At 43.3% G+C, this 23,733-nt stretch overlaps 1 protein-coding gene across 2 annotated transcripts in view; it reads right to left on the bottom strand.

Annotated features, from left to right (window-relative positions):
- Positions 1-1,019: 1,019 nt before the first annotated feature.
- The window catches only part of Rab23 (RAS oncogene family member Rab23), a 189,340-nt gene continuing 166,626 nt past the window's right edge, over positions 1,020-23,733 (bottom strand). For both annotated transcript variants that reach the window (XM_080279846.1, XM_080279847.1), the window contains 4 exons: positions 21,415-21,577; positions 19,706-19,785; positions 6,882-7,045; positions 1,020-2,477 (listed from right to left, as the gene is read on the bottom strand). In XM_080279846.1, coding sequence (XP_080135972.1) covers positions 2,368-2,477; positions 6,882-7,045; positions 19,706-19,785; positions 21,415-21,577 — 517 coding nt within the window. In that variant the 3' untranslated portion in view covers positions 1,020-2,367. The remainder of the gene's footprint in view (positions 2,478-6,881; positions 7,046-19,705; positions 19,786-21,414; positions 21,578-23,733) is intronic.

Below are 23,733 nucleotides of genomic sequence, written 5' to 3'. Positions count from 1 at the left end.
TCCATAGATCCTCCAGATACTGTATGAATAAAAATATAATGTATTTACTGTACACATTTCACTGAAAAAAGAGATGAGTAAAAAAAATGACTAAATTACTAAAAACAAAAATGACTAAATTTAAAGCTCAAAAACCTCTGGCAACTAAGGATGCGAAACTGGCCCATCAGTCACTGAATTGCACCCGAAAAGGTTGTGGTCCTGCAAGCAGAAGCTGTCTGATGCCATCACTCTCCCTGTCTCCACCCCGTCTCTCCCATCCTCCCTTCAGTGAGATGTATACAATAAATATTTTCATTTAGCTGGATCGTGCCTTTTGGAGAGTTCGGGAAATAGCAAAACACTATTCTAGTTTACTAAAGCGAAAAGGAACATAAGAAGCCTTATAGCGAGTAATTACTTTACACAGATTTTCAATTAATTCTGAACTGTGAATGAGGTTACAGCACTACTACATTATGAAACACACACACCACCAACTTCTGATGATCTCTAAAATGGATGGCATCGTATCACAGCTGAGTTGGCCGTCAAAAACCTAAGAATGAATGTAATAGGAATGAAGAGTGAATAATGCTCAAAGTACATACGTACTTAACCTGTATGAAGGTATAGCATGTTATGCATTTTTTATCCATAGAGGAGTCCACAGTGCCAGAACTATCTCTGAAACAAGTCCATGAAAAAAAATCTTACCACGGAAAACTTCACATTAGTAAGCCCTTTGTGATTTGATACATTTTCTAGTGAACTACTCGGTATTTATCGATTTTCTTATTATGTATGGGTGCCTGGAATATAACGACTCAAATATTGGAACATCCCTTAACACAAGCCACTCAGATCTTAACACGCTAACGTTAATTCTTACAAGTTCTGATGCTGAATATATATATATATATATATATATATATATATATATATATATATATATATATATATATATATATATATATATATATATATATATATATACTCATATATGAGAGAGAGAGAGAGAGAGAGAGAGAGAGAAATTATTATGTGCTCATTCCTTGTGGCATGCAAAATATGGTTGAAAAATATCATATACATCCATGCATATGCCTCGCAATGAAAAAAATATGTTTTTCATTTGACTAAGCTCTGAAAGTATACAACTGACAACATATTTATCAATTAAATATATATATATGGGTAAAATAGTGCTTGTATATATTAATATCATAGCAAGTTCGTTGCAGAAAACATTTCACTGTAAGGTTACAGATGTTTCATCATCACTGCGGAATACTAATGATGGCTAAAACATCATGTGTACTAACATTATCTCACGGGAACCACCAACAACACGCCAGGATCAACTGTAGCACCTAATACACCTACCTCATACCACAGCTTAGCACTTCAATACCCAAGAACTCAACACAAGAGCCTCATATAGTACACATCTCACTCACAACCTTTTCTCAGCTGGGTGAGGGTAATGTGATGCTTTACACATAGCTTACATATGGTGTAAACCCTTTTCCCTGATAAATTTCTCTAAATTTTTCCGTCCACAAGCCTTCTTAGAGTACACAGACATGATCATCTGACCCTTAGTATACAGACTACATACATACTGTATATATATAATGCAAATTGCGGGTACCATTAATACACAAGACTATTTACAAAAACAAAAATGAGAATAGATGGTCATTCTGCTATAACTCATTAACCTTTACATATGGTCAAAATATACGAAGGTAATTACTGACTCAAAGGCTTAAAGCAGTTAACTGCAGGTTCCAGCCTTCATGTTCCCTCAGTTACTTAATACCCGAGACAAAGTCTTCAATCATAACAGGCGTTCATGGTGGCACAAACAGATTATTACATGTGGAAAAAAGTAATTCTGAACCTAAACAACACTTCACACGTCAACATCAGCAGGCAACAGTTCACCTTCTGCAATCTCTTTTGCCATACTCTGAGACCACAATCTAAAACTGATAAGGCATTGATGTACAAAGAGAGGTGAAGAATAATTGTAGTATTATAAATCTCGCAATGCTAAATTTAAATTGAGAAATTCAATAACTACAAAAGTCTTGGTATCTGACCTAACGTTATACTCACAATCACATGCAATACTTTTGTTGCTATTGTGTTACGTCACAACACAACTGAACTTTGACATCCTACACTGGCACATCATCCTTAGCTCTTGCCACATGAACCTTCAGCATTTTCCATAAAGTAAATAGCTATTCTGTTCATGTTTCCACTTATCCATTAAAAATCATTCCTTTTCAGGCAACAAGAGCAACTGTTAGCTCTGAAACTCCAGAACTGTTATGTACAAGTTTCAGGTTCAAACTAATGAACTTATCCTCTTCGCCTCTATATAACCTTGCATGCATTCTTTATCAGCTGTTTTTTGCTGGACTTTTTCTTCCCACTCAGTGTGATGGTATCACCTTTCTTCAGTTTGGCCGGATTCCCAAAGATATCTGAAATTATTAAAAAATGAACATTAGGAAATATTAATCAAAATATGTATCATTTGTATGACAACCAACCTTCCAGTTAAAACTGTTAACAGTACTTAAAGTTCTAAACTTCCTCATGTCCAGTCAAATGATGTTGCTACATGCCAAAATTATAAAGTAGGTAATCCTACAGTATATCTACCATTTCCAGCTGCTGGGTCTTGAAGCTACGCTAACCTCATAGTGCAACGCAATGCTCTGGCATTCCATTCTCATGGATTAGTAAAGGATCGACAGCAACCCCTTATGGTCCTTTGCCAGCTCCGATCAACCTGTCTCAAACACGGAGCTGCCACATGCCACACCAAGTCTCTAGACTCCCATCCACTGGGCCATAATAACCCCCGCTAGGAGGTTCACCTGATGGAAAGTGACCAATAGGTGGGCTCACTGACTAGAAGTGGGCATTTTGTGATCTTCACTTGCAGGATGGATCTACAGTGGAAGTCAGCCACGTCACAGAAAAGTCATGCAATCAAGCCACATACTGGAAAATTTCTTTTCACTATGCAGGATACAGGAAAGCAACATCTATTTCCAGTCCTCTTGTTGCCATCAATACCTTTGAACCCCTGGCACCAGTACTAGACTAAGGCCACAGAGGATCCCAGGGTCACGAATTCTGGTGACAGAGCCCTGGTGTGGCCACCCATACGCCCTGGTTTGCAGGCAGAAAATCTAGAGCTGGATAAGAACGCCTGACTGATTAAAATAAATACCTGACCCTAGCAGCATTATATCAACAGTCACTGCCGCCTTATATGAAGAATCCAATTTAAAACAATGGTACATTATACACTCCATTAATTACACATCACACTCAAACGTCGACGACATATTAATTTAATCACACGATAAGAATATTGCTGACCATGGAAGCTTGCTTCCTCTTCCAGTGAGAAGGTGACTAACTACTCCCATCACAAATGCCTCCTCACTTAGCACTGAAGAGAGGAGATAAGATCCAATGCCTGCCCTAAACCTGGCAAGGTACTGACAATATGCATCCTCTTGACTAGTACACTCAGTCAAGAAGTGTACCACAGTTAATAGGATCAGACGGCAATCACAATTAAGAGAGTGACTTCCAGTCTTTTGTCACTTCAGCAACGACCTGAGGCAGCTGAAGATCGAAGATTTCCTGGGAGTAGAATTTCTTGAATCCTGGAGGTTTCTCCAACACTGGTAGTGATGGACCCTGCCTTGGCCTCCTTTCTAGTTGGCATGTCTTGTAACCAGATGGAACCTGAATCACCAGTGGTCAAGTTGAACCCACCCTGGTCATGGGACGGTCTCCACTCGTCACACTGTCCAGACCTTAGACTTCCCAAATGATGAGGGAACATTTGGAAGGCATGACCTACAGGGGCGTCCAAGAAAGGACATCAGGTAATGTTGTCCTGTTCTGCTTCTTCACGGTGCCTGAACATCTTTGCCAAGGCCTGTCCAGTAGTTAGTCTGAGTCAACTTAACATATTTATCCAAATCTACATGTTTTGGATTATCTCGGTGGCTACCACCAGTCTTCATCTGCGCCCTTGTCTACTGCTGGCATCAGCTAACCTGCAGGACACTTACTGTTATGAGCCAATGTATCCAAAATTCAGGGAATTATTGTCATTCTCTCCCACATGGAGAGTATGTTTTCACCCCTGTTTGTTTCTTTGTTTGTTTGTTTGTTGGTAGGCTTACTCAAAAACTAAGAGAGAGATTTGGTCCAAATTTAGTGAGTAGATAACCAATGTCCCAGGGAACAACTGATTAACTTTTGGGGCCGATCTGGATCGTATTACAGATTCTGGATCCGGAAAACACTTTTTGTGAAACCTTAATAAATGATGAGAAAACCTAACCCATTATGAAGAGTGGTTTGGAAATTATGTTACCCTTGCCAGAGACATGAGCTCCACTGAGTGTCCCTCTAGTTTTATGATGGGTCTGAATGTACACCTGTTCAGTTCATGCCCTTTGTTCTTGGGGGAGGCAGTGGCTGAATCGGTAGAGAGGCGGACTGCAGTCCTGATGGACCCATGTTCGAATCCCGGCTGGGGCAGGGAACAGTTTAAGGATTTGAATTTCATAAAAAGCAGACTTTCCTGATCTACCAGATGACCCGCCGACATGTCGTAAAAATACTCCCGCTAATACCAATACACCAGTCCTGTATGAGACAGCCCTAGCATGTATTCAATATGGTCGGTGGGTGTTAGCACCGAAGTGGTGACATGTGGAGGTGTAGGAGGACTACTGGGCCTTGGGATAGGCTACTGCCCCCAAGATATAGGCCCTGAGGCCTTGGCCCAGAGTTGAACACATTAAAAAAAAAAAAATCCAATACCAATGGAGTCTTCATCAAGCTGATAAACATAAAGATGATCCTTCCGATTTCAAAGCATGTAAACTCTTATGTCCCTGGGCAACTGGCTGTTGATAATTCTATTAGTAACTAAGGCGAGGGTATCAGTAAAGGGCACCCTGGCGATGTCCCAGGACATGTGACTCAGAATCATACTCCCCAAATCAACTATCTAACATATTTAGTCTCCAACATGGCTAGGTATGGAATGGGACTCAACAAGGTCCTCCGTCGTCTACTGGCAGATTGTCAAAGGAGATCATTGGCACAGACTTTTCAGCATCATCGTATCCTCGTCATTCTCATTCTGCCAGTGGGAGACCCATCTACGGTAACTGAACTATGTGTCACTACCTGTACCAACGGGAAGCTTCCACCATCAGTACTTCACACAGGAGATAAACAGGGCTATCCTCATCCACCCCAAAGACAGAGTCGGGCCCATGCCCCACTACTTGGTATACTTCCTGTTTCCATGGCTATGCCTGTCACCCTAACTGCTGTGAGATCAGCCCATTCACTGCCCATCTCTAACAGTTACCACTAATGCCTCCGACTGTGGGTGAAGCTACGAGTTACCAGAAATCAGAGCCCATAGTCGCGGCACACGACTCTGAGGTTGTCATTATCGTACCCTGGCAACCTACCATTGAAAAGTGCGTCCGATTTCGTATCATACATGAATCATATTATTATGCATGAATGTATTATACTCGTACACGAATATTATTATTATACACGAACATATTACACACAAATCACTTGCGTCTCGTGTCATACACGAAATGAGACGCACTTTTGAATGGTAGGTTGCCAGGGTATGATAATGACAACCTCAGAGTCATGCGCCGCGACTATAGGAGGGAGCACCTCACTACGCCTTACAGCAACCACAAGCAACTGTATGTGGTATGGATGATGTTCGAGGACAACCCAGCACAAGAATCGTCCTCAGCCCAGTGTAAGACAGATAACATAATGGTGGGCTCTTGTTTCATCAGGTAGGGGTTGGTACAGCTGGAGAAACTTCTGCCTTTCGCAGAGGACTTGTTAAAGGAGGTGGTAAAATAAGGCATTTGCCTCTCAGTTCAGCACAACCCTGAGAGAGAAAATGCATGGGCTGATGCTCTCTCCGGGTTTCAAAGTCCATCATTGCCTCTCTGATCAACGGTTTTCATTTCTCTTGCCACCCAGTGTGGCCTGCCTTAGGCTAACCTTATTGCCTCACAGGCATTGCACTTGTTTCTCTTCAGGAGAACGTGGACAGCTCAAGGGGGTTCCAGACACTTTCACAGATAACTGGTACGGATGGCACAGGTTGACATTCCATGGTAAGGTATTCTTTGAGGCACAGTACTGACAAGATCAACGATGGTTTTTACACAGCTCGAAAGCTGGTGACCCAACGTGCTCCTCATCAATAAATACCGAAGGGACCCCCTCTCAACTTGGATGGAAACATTATTTCTCCAGTGTAGGTGTGGAGGCTCTCACCAGCATTGCTGTCACTCATACTCGACGCACCTGGAAAAAGTCTTGCCAGACAGCCTTTCTCAGCTTCATGTGTTTTCAGGTTGTTACAATTTCCCAAAAAATCCTTCACAAGGGACAAAACTATGGGGAAGAAAGGGGAACATTCATAAAACGGGTAGCTTCGATCGACTACGACTAAAAATGGTCTTTCCACACCTCAGGGCTGTCAATGTGAGCTGAACAAGGAGGTGCAAGGACTAATCCGTATTATGTTGTACTTTTATTATTCCCCCTTTTCTACCCTCTTCTCTGTCCCTATTCTCAGTCCATTTACTATCGTCTACAACTTCCTACACTCAGTCCATTCTCCCTCTCTGGTAGCAACTCTCATACCTACTCCCTTCTGTACTGTGTTTACGCACCCCTCCCCCATCTCTCTCTCTCTCTCTCTCTCTCTCTCTCTCTCACACACACACACACACACACACACTCACACCAGTCCTTCCCCCTGTTCGCCCTCCACCCTGCCTACTCACTGTCGCCCACTGCCTTTGGTGTGTATACGTCATCGGGGTGGTTGATGATGGCCATGTAGCGCTCCACCAGGAAGTTAAACACCTGCTCCACGTTGAGGTCCTCCTTCACTGACGTGCGGTACAGGCGCATGCGTAGCTCTCGTGCCAGGGATTCCACCTCGTCTCTGCCGGTGTGTAATATATATATATACATATCTTAAGAGCTATCATCATCATCACCATCATCATCATCATCGCCAAAAACATCGTCGTCGTCGTCATAATCCTGACCTCTTTTTCCCCTCTGCATATGGGGTGAGATTCTACAACGGAAGAATTACAAGTATGCTTATGTAGGGGAAAGTTGCTTATTCTGATGATACAACACTTCTGGCCCAACCTGTTCCCCAATGAAATACTGTGAATTTAAGACATTCCTTAACATTATTCGTAAAACTGTCGAAAAAAGAAAGTAAAAGCATATAATGATCACCCCAAAATATAAACTTGCCCCTAGTCAAAGTCATCCTCAAATCTCAAAGTTTAGGAGGGTAAGATACTGATGAAAACATGATTTGGTATTACAATCTTTTGCTAAATCCAAAAGTGACTGTGAAGCAAGAGATTGGGTCTACAAGCTACACAACCTGCTTCAAAGGGTCAGCAGAGGTCATTCTGTCAGTACTCATGCAATCTATCATTTCATCTACAAAAAGTCTAATAACATGTCTTCTCTTATCGTCATTTATTTACTGTAGAAAGCTGAGTCATACTATCACTTAAATAGCTCGAGCGCACAACAATGCTCAGATGCAACAAGAAGTATTACATCAAACTGCTACAAAAAGGAAGCTCTCTTTTTGTGACTGATGAAGAGTTTTGCAGGGTCATCCCTAAACCGGTCACTGTAGAATCTCATGTGTGTTTAATAACAAGGGAAACATCAAAGAGGCACAAGTAAAGACTGGTCTCTGGGGAGGTGTTTTGAATGTATGATATGACACAAATACCTCCACTCCAGTACATGCCAGCTGGAGTATGCTATGAGGCAACCAATAAAGTGAAGGGTATGCTATAATTACCTACACAGAAAATACTTCTATATTACGAAATAGTGAAGCATTTCTTTTCGTCCGTACACAAAATGAATAAATATACCTTCACTGATTAACCCCGTCAACGCGAGGGGCGTCTCCTACGTTGAGTCAAATCTTTTGGTGTTACGAAAATAAAATACGAAGTACATCAACAAGTTATAGGGATTATAACTTGTTAATGTCTCTTTTATTTGGTTCTGGTTAACCCAAAAACGTGATAAAGTCAGCTTAGTTTAGACTACTCGTGCTGTCAGAGTTAGAAAAAACCTCAATAATGCAGCTTGTTTTCAAGCGTGAGTCTTACACTAATTAGTTTAGCAAATTTAGAAGGGAGGCACAAGGAGTTATAAAAGCAGAAAGTGGTGGCGAAAATGAAGTGATGGTAAGGAGAAAGGAGGAGAAGACACGAGGAGTGTTGCGAAATGAAAGGGGAAGATGAGAGGTGAAAGGGAAGGGGTGGGTGGGGTGGGATGGAGAAGGGAGGGGAAATGGGTATACCGCGCCTCACCTGTCTCATCATCCCAGGTCGATACTCACTCCAATCACCCTTGACCCACATTCCTCTCATTCCAAGCCATACCACCCCCTCCTCCTGTACACCACTCTCCCTTCCCTACACCACCGAATTACACTTCTCTCATTTTCTCCTCCATTAACCTCTTTTCTCTTCCTCACGTAACCCTAAGTGCCTTTTCCATATCCTGTCACGCTACTTCACTTTCCTCTCCTCTCCCACTCCACCCTGCCTTCACCTCCTTCCCTTCTACATACTCCTCCTTTCCTTCCCTCCCGCATAACTCAACTCTATTCCACAATCTCTCCCACAAAACCTTCCCTGCCACTTCTGTCTCTCCTTGCACCACTACTCCCCTTCCATACAGTCCCTCCCATCCACCTCGCAACACCTTATCTCCCACTTTCATCTCCTACAACACAACACCACTTTCCTTCTCACATAACCTTACCATAACTTCCCTCTCTCATCCCTCTCACACTGCCTTCCTTGTCTCTTCCACACGTCTCTTCCACACCCTGTCACGCCATTCTCTCTCTCACCATTCCAACCCTCTATTCAGTCCCTCTGCTTTCACTCCCTATCCTCGCCACCCCTCCTATTCCTTCCACAGTCCCATTAAAACTCTCACGATCGCCTCAACTGTAGTAGTTACTTGCGCTAACACCAGACTACTTTCTTCAATCGCAAGTGATTCAAAGGGGCCTGAGGGTGTAAATATGATGGATGTATTGAACTTAGTAGCAGTCAACAAAGGACATTACTAAAATACCCAGCCTCCCTGGCCCATCGGCTCCGAACGCGATGATCTGAAGGTATTCCGTCTTTCGCAAGCAGAAAAACATTTGCTTCAAAACTCCTATGACTCACTCGCAACTAAATATAATCGTCCGGTGCTCGTAAAATACAATAATAGAGTATTCCCGACCACGGGGGGTTAATGGAGAGTGTACTTACACCCCCGCCCCAATGACTCACTTTTCAGCAGAATGAAATCTTCTGGTGATATCAAGAATAGAATACAAGGACTGTCCTGATCAACAGAGAATAAAGTGCCTCTAATGACAATATGGAGACTCATATTTTATACATTTCTACCACATCCTTAATCTAACGCCTTTTCGAACTGGAGGGGTTAGCTACAGTCTTCATCAATCCCCTTCACTGCCACAGATCCTTCCACAACTTAAATAATTTAAAAAAAAAATCCTCTGGTGGTATACTTGTCAACGTGAAAAACATATACTTGTGATGGGATCAAAATGTGTGTATGTGTGTGTGTGTGTGTGTGTGTGTGTGTGTGTGTGTGTGTGTGTGTGTGTGTGTGTGTGTGTGTGTGTGTGTGTGTGTGTGTGTGTGTGTGTGTGTGTGTGTGTGTGTGTAAACCAGACACGACAGGATGGTATTCAATACTAAACACAAAGGAACACATACTGTACTTCTACACGAATCTAATTATTCTCATGCTTCAATTTCTACGACAGCTATAATCAGAACCTAAGTCCACTTTTTAGTCTGTCTGATGCAGATTAAAAAAAAAAATGTTACTTTCGCAGTCAGCCACACCAAACAATATCTGTGAGGTCATCTGGTGTTGTTTGGTTCAGTACTGCCTCAGGACCACTGCTACCCCATTCCCTCACTGATGACACACACACACACACACACACACACACACACACACACACACACACACTAGCACGGAAGTAAAGACGAGTAAATCACCTGGGCATATTAACATACTCAGAATGATCATGTCTTCTTTGTTCCACCGTTACTACCATCCGTCGATTTTATCTGGCTTACGAGAGACCGTTCATCCTGATGGAATTAAAGTCACAAACAAATTCTTCGAGACGGTGATGCTTACTTATATCCAGCTCCCGGGAAAGACTATTATTCAGCTAAGGACAGACCCTCACACTGACGAGGTAAGTCCCAACACTACACGGGGCCCGTCCTGAGCCTGGCATAATAGTTTAAAGAAGGGGATAAAATACAAATGAAGATGAATAAGGTTACAGGAGACTTCCAAACAAAATAACATCACTTGGCGGAAGCAAAAGTACAATATAACAGACGTCATGACACTGAAGGGATTTATAATGATGGATTCTTTACCTCTTCACGTGGAAAGGTCTTCAATCTGAATAAAAGCATCTGGCAGACGTAAAATCTAAATACAAAAGGAGCCATCAACCTGATACAGTACTATAAAAATGGTCATTCCTATGCTGAATAAAACTATCTGGTGAAAGCTAAAATAAAATACAAAGGATGGTATTACACTAAAATGTGTGATGACCGTGTTACTAAAGCATGGAAGGCGAAGATGGTAAATTCCCAGATATCCGACTGTCGTGTTATGGGAGTTGTAAGCGCTAAATGTCGTTCGTTCGTTCGTTTAAAGATTCCCTGCACCTGTAGTGCAGGCCGGGCCATACATTAGCCCGGTCAGTGGGGTATGAGCTGGTTAAAAAACAGTAAGGGGAGAGGACAGGACCTGGGGATTGCCCAGCACACACGTCCTGTCTCCTGGTTGGCTTTGTGGTGTGTGCGGCTAGATGTCGTTAGCCTGCACACTATGCTACAGGGTGCAGTCAACATCGAGGTGGGTACACAAAACACACATCACTATCGATCTAGATTTCGCAAAAGCCTCTGATATGGAAAGCCTGCATACCACGATTCAGAGAGTATTCAGTGCGCGACAAATTAGTCCCTTAAACCCGGCGACGTGCTTTATTTATTTAGCCAAGCTGCCTCCTGATGATTTGATTCAGCTTTGGGAAGATCTCTTGTAGGGAAGATGTATATGACAGCTGTATCTAACCACTCCAGCTCAAGCAGCTTATTTTACGGTGAATAAAATCGTCTGAAGAGAGCACAAATAAAAATCAAAAACCCATCATCGGCTGGAGGGAGAGTGTCGTAACAAGTGGCTGTCAAATATTAAGGGCTTGCCTCACCCTTCACGTACACAGTTTTAATAGCACTACCGTACACTCTCCCACAGCAAGGTCGTTTTCTTTCCCCCTTATCACCATTAGAGTCATCAGCCGGTAATGGCCCTAGAGTTGGCTGGGTCGGTAAGTAGACTGGGCCGGTAAGTAGGCTGCGTCGGTAGGTTGGCTGCGTCGGTAAGTAGGCTGCGTCGGTAAGTAGGCTACGCGGTAAGTAGGCTGCGTCGGTAGGTTGGCTGCGTCGGTAAGTAGGCTGCGTCGGTAAGTAGGCTGCGTCGGTAAGTAGGCTGCGTCGGTAAGTAGGCTACGCGGTAAGTAGGCTAATGGTGGGGTCGATTATTTTTCCCTCTCTCTTTTCTGGTGGTAGGTCGAATATGCTGTTCATTTCTCTCTCTCTCTCTCTCTCTCTCTCTCTCTCTCTAAGTGACCTCAGCGATAACATGACCTAAATAAAGGTCAAGTGGTGCTCTACTAATGGATTGTGATGTTCTGTTATGCTAATGAGACCTAATACATACAAGAGGCCAGTTGAGCAAGAAATCAATCAGCGAGAGAGAGAGAGAGAGAGAAACGAGCACACATACACACAGAGATAGGCAGAGAAATAAATACATAGACACAGTTTTGGGTTCTCCATGGATGATCAAAGAAACTGACAATGAGGATGACAGCAGTGTTACCCCAAGGCAGTGTGGTCACAAGTTAATCTGAGGCTGCCTGGTCCACATGTGATTTATGGTTTTCCTCTTGCCAATCCGAAGAGCGTAAACAGATTCTGTTTTTGCCTGGGATACGAGCAAGTGCAATTATCACGGTGACAGAAACTTGATGAATACTCCTTGATGGTTACAGTGCGACCTTTTGTCCACCCCTAACCAGATTAAGATACCTAACCCCTGTCAACTAACCAAGAAAATTCATTCCTACCTCATAACTGAGACTCATCGACTTTCAGGCAACTACAACTTGATATTCGAGATGTGGGATTCGATAAATTTTGTCAAACCAATTTTTGTGTTGTAAGGTTTCTTGACCACGGTATGTTCCCAATAGTTCACACCTTCCCTCTGTCGTCATCATAAGTGCATGAGCCCCTCTTTTTCTTTTATTACAGGCCATTCCTCAGCTCCTTCGTTCAGTCGTTTATAAAGGCTCCAGCATGCTTGCATGCTTCGGCTTCGGTCTCGTAATGTCGGCTTTCCACGCTGCTCGATCTCTAACTGCCTCTTTATTCAGCCCCTTATCCTTGGGGTCACACCCATGACCTCGTCTACCACTTTTTTTTTTTTTTTTTTTTTTTTTTTTTATATAAGCTGGGTAACAAGCACTCGTCTGGCTGCCTTTGCCATTATGTAAATTTAGATGAAGTCCTCGAAGCACATCAAAGAATAAACAGAAGGCTTAGACTAATGTCGATCGACTACACGACGGTCAGTAAGGCAGATATTCAGTTTCTGCTAAGTGCCAATTCTCCCCTAAACTCCGACAAGCGGCCGTCGAATTTACAATTAATGTCTCAATTTCACTTATAGGTAAGAACAGGCTGAGGACCCAAAGGCTCCATCGTCGATCCGGGAATTGAAGATGGAACCTCTTGGTTGCAGGCCAAATATACTTCCAATGATGCCACTGCCACCCATACGAGCATTTCAAACTTTGGTGCCCTTATCACTAGTTTGGCTGCTACTGCCAGGCGGTGCATGGTTTCCCGGGTGTTTAAAATTGTATGGAAGAGACGTGATGTGAGAAAAGTAAATATGTGAAAAATGAAGCAGATATTTTATTATAATTACAAATTTAAAAGTTCCATTGCATTTCTAAATCCATGCAAAAAAAAAAAAAAAACAGTGCGTACTCCTCAGCTATCATTTAACTCTTCACTTCGATTTAGTATTAATATAGTCTGACCATTTTGTTCAGTTGATGGGAGACTTCTCATAGTTATAGAGGTAATTTCTGGTATCAGCGACATCTAATTCCCATAGTTAAATACAAAGTTAAAAATATGTATCCTACACATAATCATCAGTTTTCCATGTATACTCCACCTGCACTTTCCACCACCCTCTACTATGTCAGAGCCCCGTCTCACCACCACGCCCCGCCCCACCTCACCTCACCTACCTGGTTTATCTGATCTACACCGCCCAGTCCTTTCTCCACTATCCTTTCATCTTTCTACAGTCTTTCTCCGTCCCTGTACACTTCCATCGTTCCATAAACTTTCTTCGTCCCTGTCCCTTCCCCACTTTCCCTTCCAGCGTTCTATGTTATAGCTACACTCTCCTTGCCATATGTCTATATTAAATCATGCTATTTCCAATCTTTCTATATTCTATCACCACTTTCCCTCCCATCTTTCTATATCCTGCCCTAACGTTCCTTCCCATCTTTCTGTATTCAATGTCCTCTCTCATTCCCATCTTCCTATACTTTGTCCCTCTTCTCATTTCCATCTTTCTTTATTTTATCCATATTCTCCTTCCCATCTTCCTGCATTCTGTATCCAATGTCCTTTCACTCTCTATATTTGATCCCATACATCCTTTCCACCTTTCTATGTACCATCCCCAGTGTCCTTCCCATCCTTCTATAATCTATCCCAAATTCCTTCCCATCTTTCTCATTTCTATTCCTACTCTATTACCCATCTATCTGTATTGCTTCCCTACCCTGTTCCTTCCTCACTAACTTTCCTTTCCATCCTCCCACAGGCTCTTCCCCTTCCTGTCCCTTCCCAGCTCTCCTAATCATCCTTCTGTTCCTTCCTCTTTCCTCTCCCTTTTTCCTTCTCATCTTTTTCTTCGACTCCCAAAACTAGAAACCACAGTTATAGTATTCTCTGTAATCAAAATCAATGAACAAAACACAAAGTCCACTGCTGTTTGATTTTCTCTGTACTCCTCGTAATCTCACCCAAAACCCCTCATGTTTTTCTTCAAATCATCTCTCTTCATTCACCAGATGTCCTTCTGCGCCTTTCTTCATATTTGCTTTTCAACTCTCTCTCTCTCTCGCTCTCTCTCTCTCTTACTGACCACCTCCCTCCACCACACGACCCTGCCTTACAACTTTCCCTTTTGTTAAGTATTATGTGTTGGTCGGCCTTCAGACCTATCCTCCTCCCCCTCCCTCCTTCCCTCTTTCACTTTCTTCCCTTGAGCTCCTTCAGTCTCTCTCTCTCTCTCTCTCTCTCTCTCTCTCTGTCGGGTTATTTATCATTTATCCATGTCTCGCTTACATTTTCAACCATTTTCAAAGCACTTCTTCATTTTTTTTCCTTCCTCTTCTCTCCATTTCCTTTCGTTCCTTTACTCTTCAGGCCATTCCAACTGTTCCCTATTCTCTCTTATCTTTTATCAACATTATCCCTATCATTCTCTACTGCCTTCTTCCCTCCATTCTATCTGCTTTTCCCTTTATATCTCCCACTCTTCCTTCCTTCCCCTCGATGAAGAAAGATACAAGGAAGAATACTAGCGAAGATGGGAGCGAAATATGAGAAATCGGGAGTGAAGAAAATACAGAATGGGTGGAATGGAAGAGGTGTGTGTGTGTGTGTGTGTGTGTGTGTGTGTGTGTGTGTGTGTGTGTGTGTGTGTGTGTGTGTGTGTGTGCGTGCGTGCGTGCGTGCGTGCGTGCGTGCGTGCGTGCGTGCGTGCGTGCGTGCCTGTGTGTGTGTGTGTGTGTGTGTGTGTGTGTGTGTGTGTGTGTGTGTGTGTGTGTGTGTGTGTGTGTGTGTGTGTGTGTGTGTGTGTGTGTGTGTGTGTGTGTGTGTGCTTATAAGGTCTGCATGCACTCGGTTAACGTTAAGGTGAGTGTCGGCATCTGTCATATGGGGAACTGGGAGCACCTGTTGGGCTTGCCGTATGAGGAACTAAAATTAGGAGTATGTTGGCGGCATACTTAACCCTCTCCACACAATTACGTCTTTTCATAGTTCATTCTTGATGTTACCTGACGATTTAATTAAGTCTAGAGGAGGAAGACAACAACACAAAACTACTTCATCGCTAAGGAGGGAGTTATATCGCAAACTCCCCAATTCTAAAGCGCAACTGTAGAACGCTTGGGATTATTAGATCAGATTAGCCTACATCCCACATTATATAGTACAGTTAGCAATGGTGGAGATGTATAACATGTTAAAAGTTCGTCACATGCTTCAGAAATCAGCATCAGGTATTGGTGGCTTGCTTTTGCCTCCTTGATCTAAGCTATGACCACTTCAGTACGGTGATTTTTTTTTTATTTACCCCCAGAGGATTCACGCCTACTTAAGGATACAGTTTCAGAACCGCTGGGCTTAGATAATGCCTTCATTTAATCTTTCGCTCCACAACGCCTTCCCTAAGCTTCATAAAATCGTCTGAATGAACAAGGATACACTACATAAAACATGTCATTGTCGTGAAGAGGTCATGCATACGGCCTTGTCTCCCTGTTGTTTAGTCGTCCCCCATAAAGATCATCTCACTGAAAACTACATCCTGTCACCATGCCTGTTGTTCACTATGATTTCCACATAAACAAAAACATTTCCATCATCATCATCATCAACCTGAACTATTTTACTCACCTATGGATATGATGAGGGAGGGTCCAAAATAGCAAGAAAGAAGAAGAAAAAAGACTACCTGTCATTTGTGAGCCAGGTAAACTGTAATAATACTGTTACATGAAAACCTGACAATTATATATCCATCCTAGATGACTCCCAATGCTGGCTGAGTGACGGGTGAACTCAAGTTGTGAATCTAAACAGCTTTTATTCCTAACTTTTCCGTCTACAATCAATACTCTCTGAGATCTGAGTTTTCGACACAGACAGACACACACAGATACATTTCGTACAAAAATAATGACCATCGACTTCGTCTCCCTGGCTCAAACGCATGCACGATAAAGAAGCACTGTGTCACCGTGTCTGTTGCCGGCTACACGTCAATGAGAATTGTCCAACTACAACATTTAACCCGCTCAGGCGATGCCTTTCACACTGTATTTTTGCTGCCATCAGACGGTTTCATTCAACTCAATAAGTGAAGAGGTTATGAAGGTTATATCTAACTCCTCCAGTACGGGAAATCTCTCTTAAACAGGAAAATCGTCTCGGGAAGGCATGAATTAACTAAAGACGACGCCACCAGATTAAGTAGTTAACCCCTTCACTCGTATGACGTCTTTTGTATTCTGTTCTTCCTACCACCAGACGGTTTTACTCAGCAAACGGGAAACTTCCAAATGAAAGGCTTTTAATTATTAATATATGGCCTTTAACTGCCCACCTCCAATACAAATCCTTCTTAAGCTGAAAAAAAAAAAATGAAATAACAATAATATACAAATGACGTCTCTGGGCCAAACTCTTTAACCACAACACAATACATGAAGAGAGTTTGATCTGACTTAAATATCCCCTAAATTCTCGATACGTGCAGCAAAATCATCTACCATGAAATACGGCACCATTCATCACAACCATCAACAACAAAATCAGCACCATCACCCTTACTCATAACCCACCTTAATCGGCGTGGATCCTCCGAGGAGGTCAAAAACCTTTCCCTGAGTTGCAAAATGCAAGGTTAAGGACAGTAACACACCCAGTCCTTCGTTCACCACGCTCATTTATTTTACCTCCCTGTGACGGCTTTATGGCGCGAGGAAAGTCACGTAGTTTACCAACGCGCTTGTTTTTGCTTGGAGGTCAAAAATATTTCTCTACCCTCTGCTGCTGCTGTGGCCCCAGGTTCATCTGACTATGAGCCAGATGAACTGCAAGCTCCATCCTCCTTTAGGGTGAGATAAGGAACGTTTATGTAACTGAGAGGCAGAGCAACCAGTTATATCGGAGCAACTACGTAAAGGCGTCCCTTCCCAGCATCTGTTTGCCCATTGACAAGAAAAAAATAAGGTAATAAAAAAAATATCATAATTGTTTATTCTACAGTCCCAAACTAAAATCATCACAGTTAATTTTAGTCATAAGTAAAAGAGAAATCTTCATCAAAAGGCTCGAATTCATACAAAACGGAATTTTCAAACTTGGACTGTTGTTTTTCTTTCGGTAATCCATTATACCTGCCGCAGAGAAAAAAAAAAGGCCATGGTCGCTACAAAACCAGTTCACTCTCTCACAACACCAGTAGTTCCTTTCACAGTATATTAGTAACAGGATCGACAAAACCACCAGTCACTTGGATAAACATCATCATCCTCATCATTATGCTGACGATCTTTCCCATTTAAGGATTTGTTGGGGCAGAATCGAGAAACAAGAAAAGTATTAAAGTGGGAGAACTATCAGCAGCAGGCCCAGTGAAATGGGTCAGTCATTCACACATCTTTCATGTCCTTGGCTTACTGGTTCTATATCATGGCCATTATTCATGCACTGCAGTTTTAAGTGAAAATGGTCTTCATCCGCATACCTCTCTCTCTCTGTCTCTGTCTGTCTGTCTGTCTCTGTCTGTCTGTCTGTCTGTCTCTGTCTGTCTGTCTGTCTGTCTGTCTGTCTCTCTCTCTCTCTCTCTCTCTCTCTCTCTGTACTGAAAGGTATAAAAGAAGTGCACTGCCGCGTATCGAAGGTGTTGTTGGACTGTTACGACAAACTCGTGAAAAGAAGTCAACAAACTTTAAAGACGTGTTACTGATGCCAACTGCTGAAAAAGGGAAGAAAGTAAACAGAATATGAAGTAATGCCGGCAAAGTGGAGGATGGTGATTCCAGTTCTAAAGCATGAAGGATATGAAGAATGTAAATGGGAATATCGAGACAAACTTTCATAGCGATTGGTCTGGACTAGAAAAGTATCTATAAAAAACAAACATCATCCATCGATGGTTTGCTACTTTACTGTGATGATGTCTTTAATACTACTGATCCCATTGGACAATAATTGTATTTGGTTTAGGGGAGACTTTACGAACTGTAGGTATTAAGTACTGCTTCCTTTAACCCCCTCCACTGAACAGCATCATCTGGTCGTGCCCTAATTACTATGAGAAAGATGTCCCCTGATTACACGTGTTAACATAACAGTGGCCCAATCTGCTTGGTCTCACACTTCTGCTGCAGTGAAGGGGTTGAGGGGGTTGTAGATGGAGGTGGGGGGGGGGAAATGTTCATGAGGCTATTGAACTGGCCGAGGGTCTGCAGTCTGTTATGGATCCAGACACTGTTAGCGCCGCCACGCACTACGGTGATAAATTCCTCTTACGTCTATAATATTCTTCGCACGAAAGAGACAATAGTACAGACGAGAAATTTCTACACGGTATTTATGAAACTCTGCATGCCTAACTATTTTCCCTCAGTGGACATCTTCCACTGGTAATTAGGTTAGGTTATTCACTGATTCACAGGCGTTTGTCTTTTGCGTTATCTCCTGTTATTAAACAGACTGTAGTACTGAATAAAAATACTCGTTTATACAAATGCTGAGATGGTAGCAAATCGAGTTGTTTTATTTTGTTCTGTTATCTAGGTCATGAAATAGTGTTGTAGGGGTATCTGTTACCTAGGTCATGAAATAGTGTCGTAGTAACTGTGTATGAGCTAAACTTCACATGCACGAGTATACCCCGCCTGTCAGTTATTATACAGTAGGCCTACTCTGTTCACTTTAACAAGGACTAAAACTGCATTCTCTCCGCCTTCCATGGTAAGCTGTACTAATAGATTAACAACAGAATATGATGCTAGTCACTAAAAAGGGTTGCGGAAAGGATGTACAGCCGCCGTATTGTCTTCTGCCACTGAACTACGGGAACTGGCTGCAAAAGGTCAAAAATTCTCGGCTAAAGTATGATGGATAAACTACAGCCTATCTGATGTATCCTGTGAACTCTCCAGTATCTCAGCCCCTCACCCCTCCTCCCACCTCCCTATGTTCCCCTGCCCCCTCCCTCCTCCCCACTTCCTACCTTCCTTCCGTTCCCTCCCTTCCTCCCCCTTCCCTTTACTTACACTTCTCCTCCCCTTCTCCCCCTCCCTGCATTTCACGTCCCTATCCTTCCTCCCTCTCCCTACCCTCCCCCACCCCCTAGCCACCTCCCCTTTCCTCCCCTTCCCTCCTGCCCCTCCCTTCCACCCCTTCCCTTTCCTCCCTGGCCTCCTCCCCTCCTCTCCCTCCCTGCACTTCTCGTCCCCATCCTTCCTCCCCATAAAAACCCTTCCCCACCCCTCCTTTTCTCCGCTCCTCTCCTTCCTCCACTCCTACCGCCCCTCCGTACCCTCCCCCGCCCATCTCCTTCCCCCGGTACTCACGGTCTGACGGTGGCCTGGTCGATGAGGTCAATCTTGTTCTGCACTAACACCATGGGCACGTTACCGCACTCGTCCTCCACCTGGCGAGGCAAGTACAGAAATAATTACACGTACAGTCAATATTAGTGGAAAAACAACCACGTAGTCAATATTCACACCATGATAACCACCAGCTACGGAAGACATAATGGATAACACTTCTTTTGTTTAATAACTTCTCATCCTCAACTAGAGGGGCACTCAGTGGAGAGCATCTCTCCGACAAGGGCAACGTAAATTTCCAAGCTACTCTTCATTATGGGTTAGTTTATCTCATCACTGATTAGGGTTTCACAAAAGAGTGTTTTCCGGATCCAGAATCTGTAATACGATCCGAATCGGTCCCAAAAGTTAATCGATTGTTCCCTGGGACGTGGGCTATCTACCCACCAAATTTGGTCCAAATCTCTCTTTTACTTTCTGAGTAATCCTTCTAACAGACAAACTAAGAAACAAACAAACAAGGGTGAAAACATGCTCTCCTTTTCGTAGAGTGCAAAAGAAAGGGGGGTAAGGTGTCTACCGGGGCAAGATGCACTTCCAGACAAACAGAGATTTCGCCAGTTTTTGTAGCCTACAATGTAAAGTATTTGCCTAATATATTCACCACTTTTTTCTTTTACCAACTTCTCTCGCAACTCAGCTTTAATTCTCCGACAAAACCATTTTTTTTTTAATACATGGCGTACCACCAAAACCCACATTGTACCATTATTTTTGCTACACTGCCAGTCTTTCGTGAAGGTGCTAGACTAGGAACGGAATGCTAACGGCCTTTCGTAAGGGTACAACGTTAGGACCGGAAAGCTGCACCGTTCAACTTAGGTTAGCTTAGGATGACTCTTTACGGGTCAGTTGCGAGAGAAGTAACTATCAAAATGGAATGCATCACACTGTAACCAACTGGAAAAGTTAGGTTTCATCTAAAAATCGTTGTTAGTGTGAAACTGCAAATTGACTGTCTGCTTTTGTAGGCTGTTAGTGTAAACTTTATCTCAGCTCCATATATATTTTTAACTATTGTAACATTTAATCTTGTAGTGTTAGCAGTTTTTTTTTTTTTTTTTTTTTTTTTTTTTTTTAGTTCTGTTCTCATTTTGGTATTCCTCTAACTTTATATTCTGATCTTTTTTTTTTTTTAAACTAATTTGTTGAGTCTTGACTTGATCATACTAATAATTTACCTGATGATGGACATGAAGAAAAAACAAAATTGCAATATGTTGGCTTTCACAGTCTTATAGAAAATGTGTTGCCCTGGCGGTCAGGCAACTCAAGATACGCATATATCTCAAATAATTACATGTGGTAAAATGATGCATTACTTGGGATTAGGGATAGAAAGACTGCTACCCACGTACTCCCTGTGTGTCGTACAAAACAACTGAAAAGTGGAAGTGTTAGGAACCGGAGCTATATGTCACATCTTTTGCTTTTGGCGTTGGGATCTGGCTGCCACACCGTTCAATATTTTACGTTCCAAGCAGGCTTGTGCCTACTACGGCATGAAAGGGACAACAGCGTACCTGGGCCCTGCTTTCCGATCTTATTCATGTTCACAGTAAGATCAGAGCTGTGATCTGGGTATCCTTCATTTATGCAGACGTGCGATATTGGATATAGTTGACAAATATACAATAAGTGGGTGAAAACAGTGAGGGGAGACTTGCCTTTTTCTTCCACTTCCTGACTGCGGTGAAGGAATCCCTGTCTGTGGTGGAGAAGGCAACAACACATGCCTGGGCGCCGCGGTAGTAGGCTTTTGTGATGGCGTCAAACTCCTCCTGTCCTGCCGTATCCCACAACATCAGACGCACCTCCTCACCACCAGAACTGTAAGGGTGACATATCATTGCCTTTCCCTAACTCTTCATCACTCGTTACTCTGCCTCTTCCCCCCACCCCTCTACACACACACACAAGCCATATTGCAAACATACATGCACACTCACTGTTTTTACACACACACACACACACACACACACACACACACACACACACACACACACATGCCATTTTAAAACATACACGCACACTCACTATTTTTACACACACACACACACACACACACACACACACACACACACACACACACACACACACACACACACACACACACACACACATTACCTCATCTCACTCTGCTTCATCCCTTACCTCCCACGCCTTAACCCTCACTCTGCCAAGCCCCTAACCCTTCCTCACCCTGCGTCAACCCTCACCTTCCCAAACCCCTCACCCTGCCTCATCCCTAACTTTTCCTCACCCTGCCAAACCCCCTCATCCTGCCTTACCCATAATCTCTCCTCACCCTGCCTCTACCCTCTCCCTTCCTAACCTTTCACGCTACATCACAATTCACCCTGCCAAACCCACACCCCTAATCTTTCCTCACGCATCATCCTGCCTCTTCATTCATCTTGCCTCGCTCTGCCTCACCCCTCACCCTGCCAAGACTCTCACCCTGCCTCACCCCTCACCCTGCCTCACCCCTCATCCTACCTCACCTCTCACCCTGCCAAGACTCTCACCCTGCCTCACCCCTCATCCTGCCTCACCTCTCACCCTTCCAAGACTCTCACCCTGCCTCACCCCTCACCCTGCCAAGACTCTCACCCTGCCTCACCCCTCACCCTGCCAAGACTCTCACCCTGCCTCACCCCTCACCCTGCCAAGACTCTCACCCTGCCTCACCCCTCACCCTGCCTCACTCCTCATCCTGCCTCACCCCTCACCCTGCCAAGACTCTCACCTTGCCTCACCCCTCACCCTGCCAAGACTCTCACCCCGCCTCCCCCCTCACCCTGCCTCATCACTCACCTTGCCTTGCCATGTCTCACTCTTTATCGAACATCAGTAACCTTATACGTGCTCCCTCTCTTTTCCATTTCATATCCAATTATCGTTAACTCTTCCAGTCGGATGACGTATTCTTCAGTTATTCTTTCTTTTACCAGACGATCTTCTCAGCTTACATGGGATTTTCAGATGGTGAAAAGTATCTCAACGTGATGTCACTGACTGTCTATGTGACTATGTATGTGTAAGAGACTGAGTTGTAGTGTACTGGTAAACTTACAGTAAACTGCCTTATTACACTTAAGCCAAACATGGCAGACGTGAAAAGGAACGGCCAAGAGATTGATCTATTATTTTTAAAAACGGTAGGTCAAAGGCCAAGGTCATATGCAGACTGTACTAGTGTTTATTTGATGTTTGTCTGCATCTGTTGTGCTTCTCTACACTAGCTACTTCATTGAAGGGGATACAAGCAGCCTTCATTAACATTTCATTGCACCAGTGCTTTCCTGAGCTGAATAAATTAGTCTGGATATGGCGGGAATAAGTTAACATAAAAAGCTATCGGTGTGAAAGGGCTATGCTTATTAGACAAACGCCTTGACTCAATTTCACTCACTTTCTCAACAGCATCTCACACCTGCCATCTAGTCATCCATCTTTTTCCCCTGCTGCACATTCCTCCATCAGTATTATGCCAGGATCCCTCAGTTAAAAATCATCAAAATTCTACCCAGCCTCAGAATACGTCATTAAAGTGATGGAGTCATGCCTATTTGATAATCTCCTTGGCTCCCTTTCACTCACATTCTCAACACCGACTCGCATTTGCCTCCTCTAGCTCCCTCTCCTCCTGCCCTGCCCTCACATTCCTCCATCGCTGTTATGCCAGTGTCTCTCTCTCAGCTAAAAACATCAACATTCCCCTCAGCTCCTTCCAACAGACACTTCTTCATATATGCGTCGTCTTTGCCTCCATCTAAGGCAAGTTTTTCCATTAGTCTCTCACTCCTCACCTGACACCCCTGTAATCTTGCCGCTACCCCTTCTCTCCGTATTTACAAACCTTCTTGAACTTACGTGGTGGATAAGAGTGCGTGCTTAGTCTTCTGTTTCCACTCATACAACTTTCGACTTATATTTGCAAATCTCTTGAGTTTAAGTTGTGTACTGGATTGTTTATGTTTATG

This window comes from Coenobita brevimanus, chromosome 80 (genome assembly GCF_032717465.1).
Source record: "Coenobita brevimanus isolate Jiangsu-jjx chromosome 80, ASM3271746v2, whole genome shotgun sequence".
NCBI lineage: Eukaryota > Metazoa > Arthropoda > Malacostraca > Decapoda > Coenobitidae > Coenobita > Coenobita brevimanus.
The sequence above is the reverse complement of the archived record's forward strand: the minus strand, read 5'-3'. Positions and strand labels throughout refer to the sequence as shown.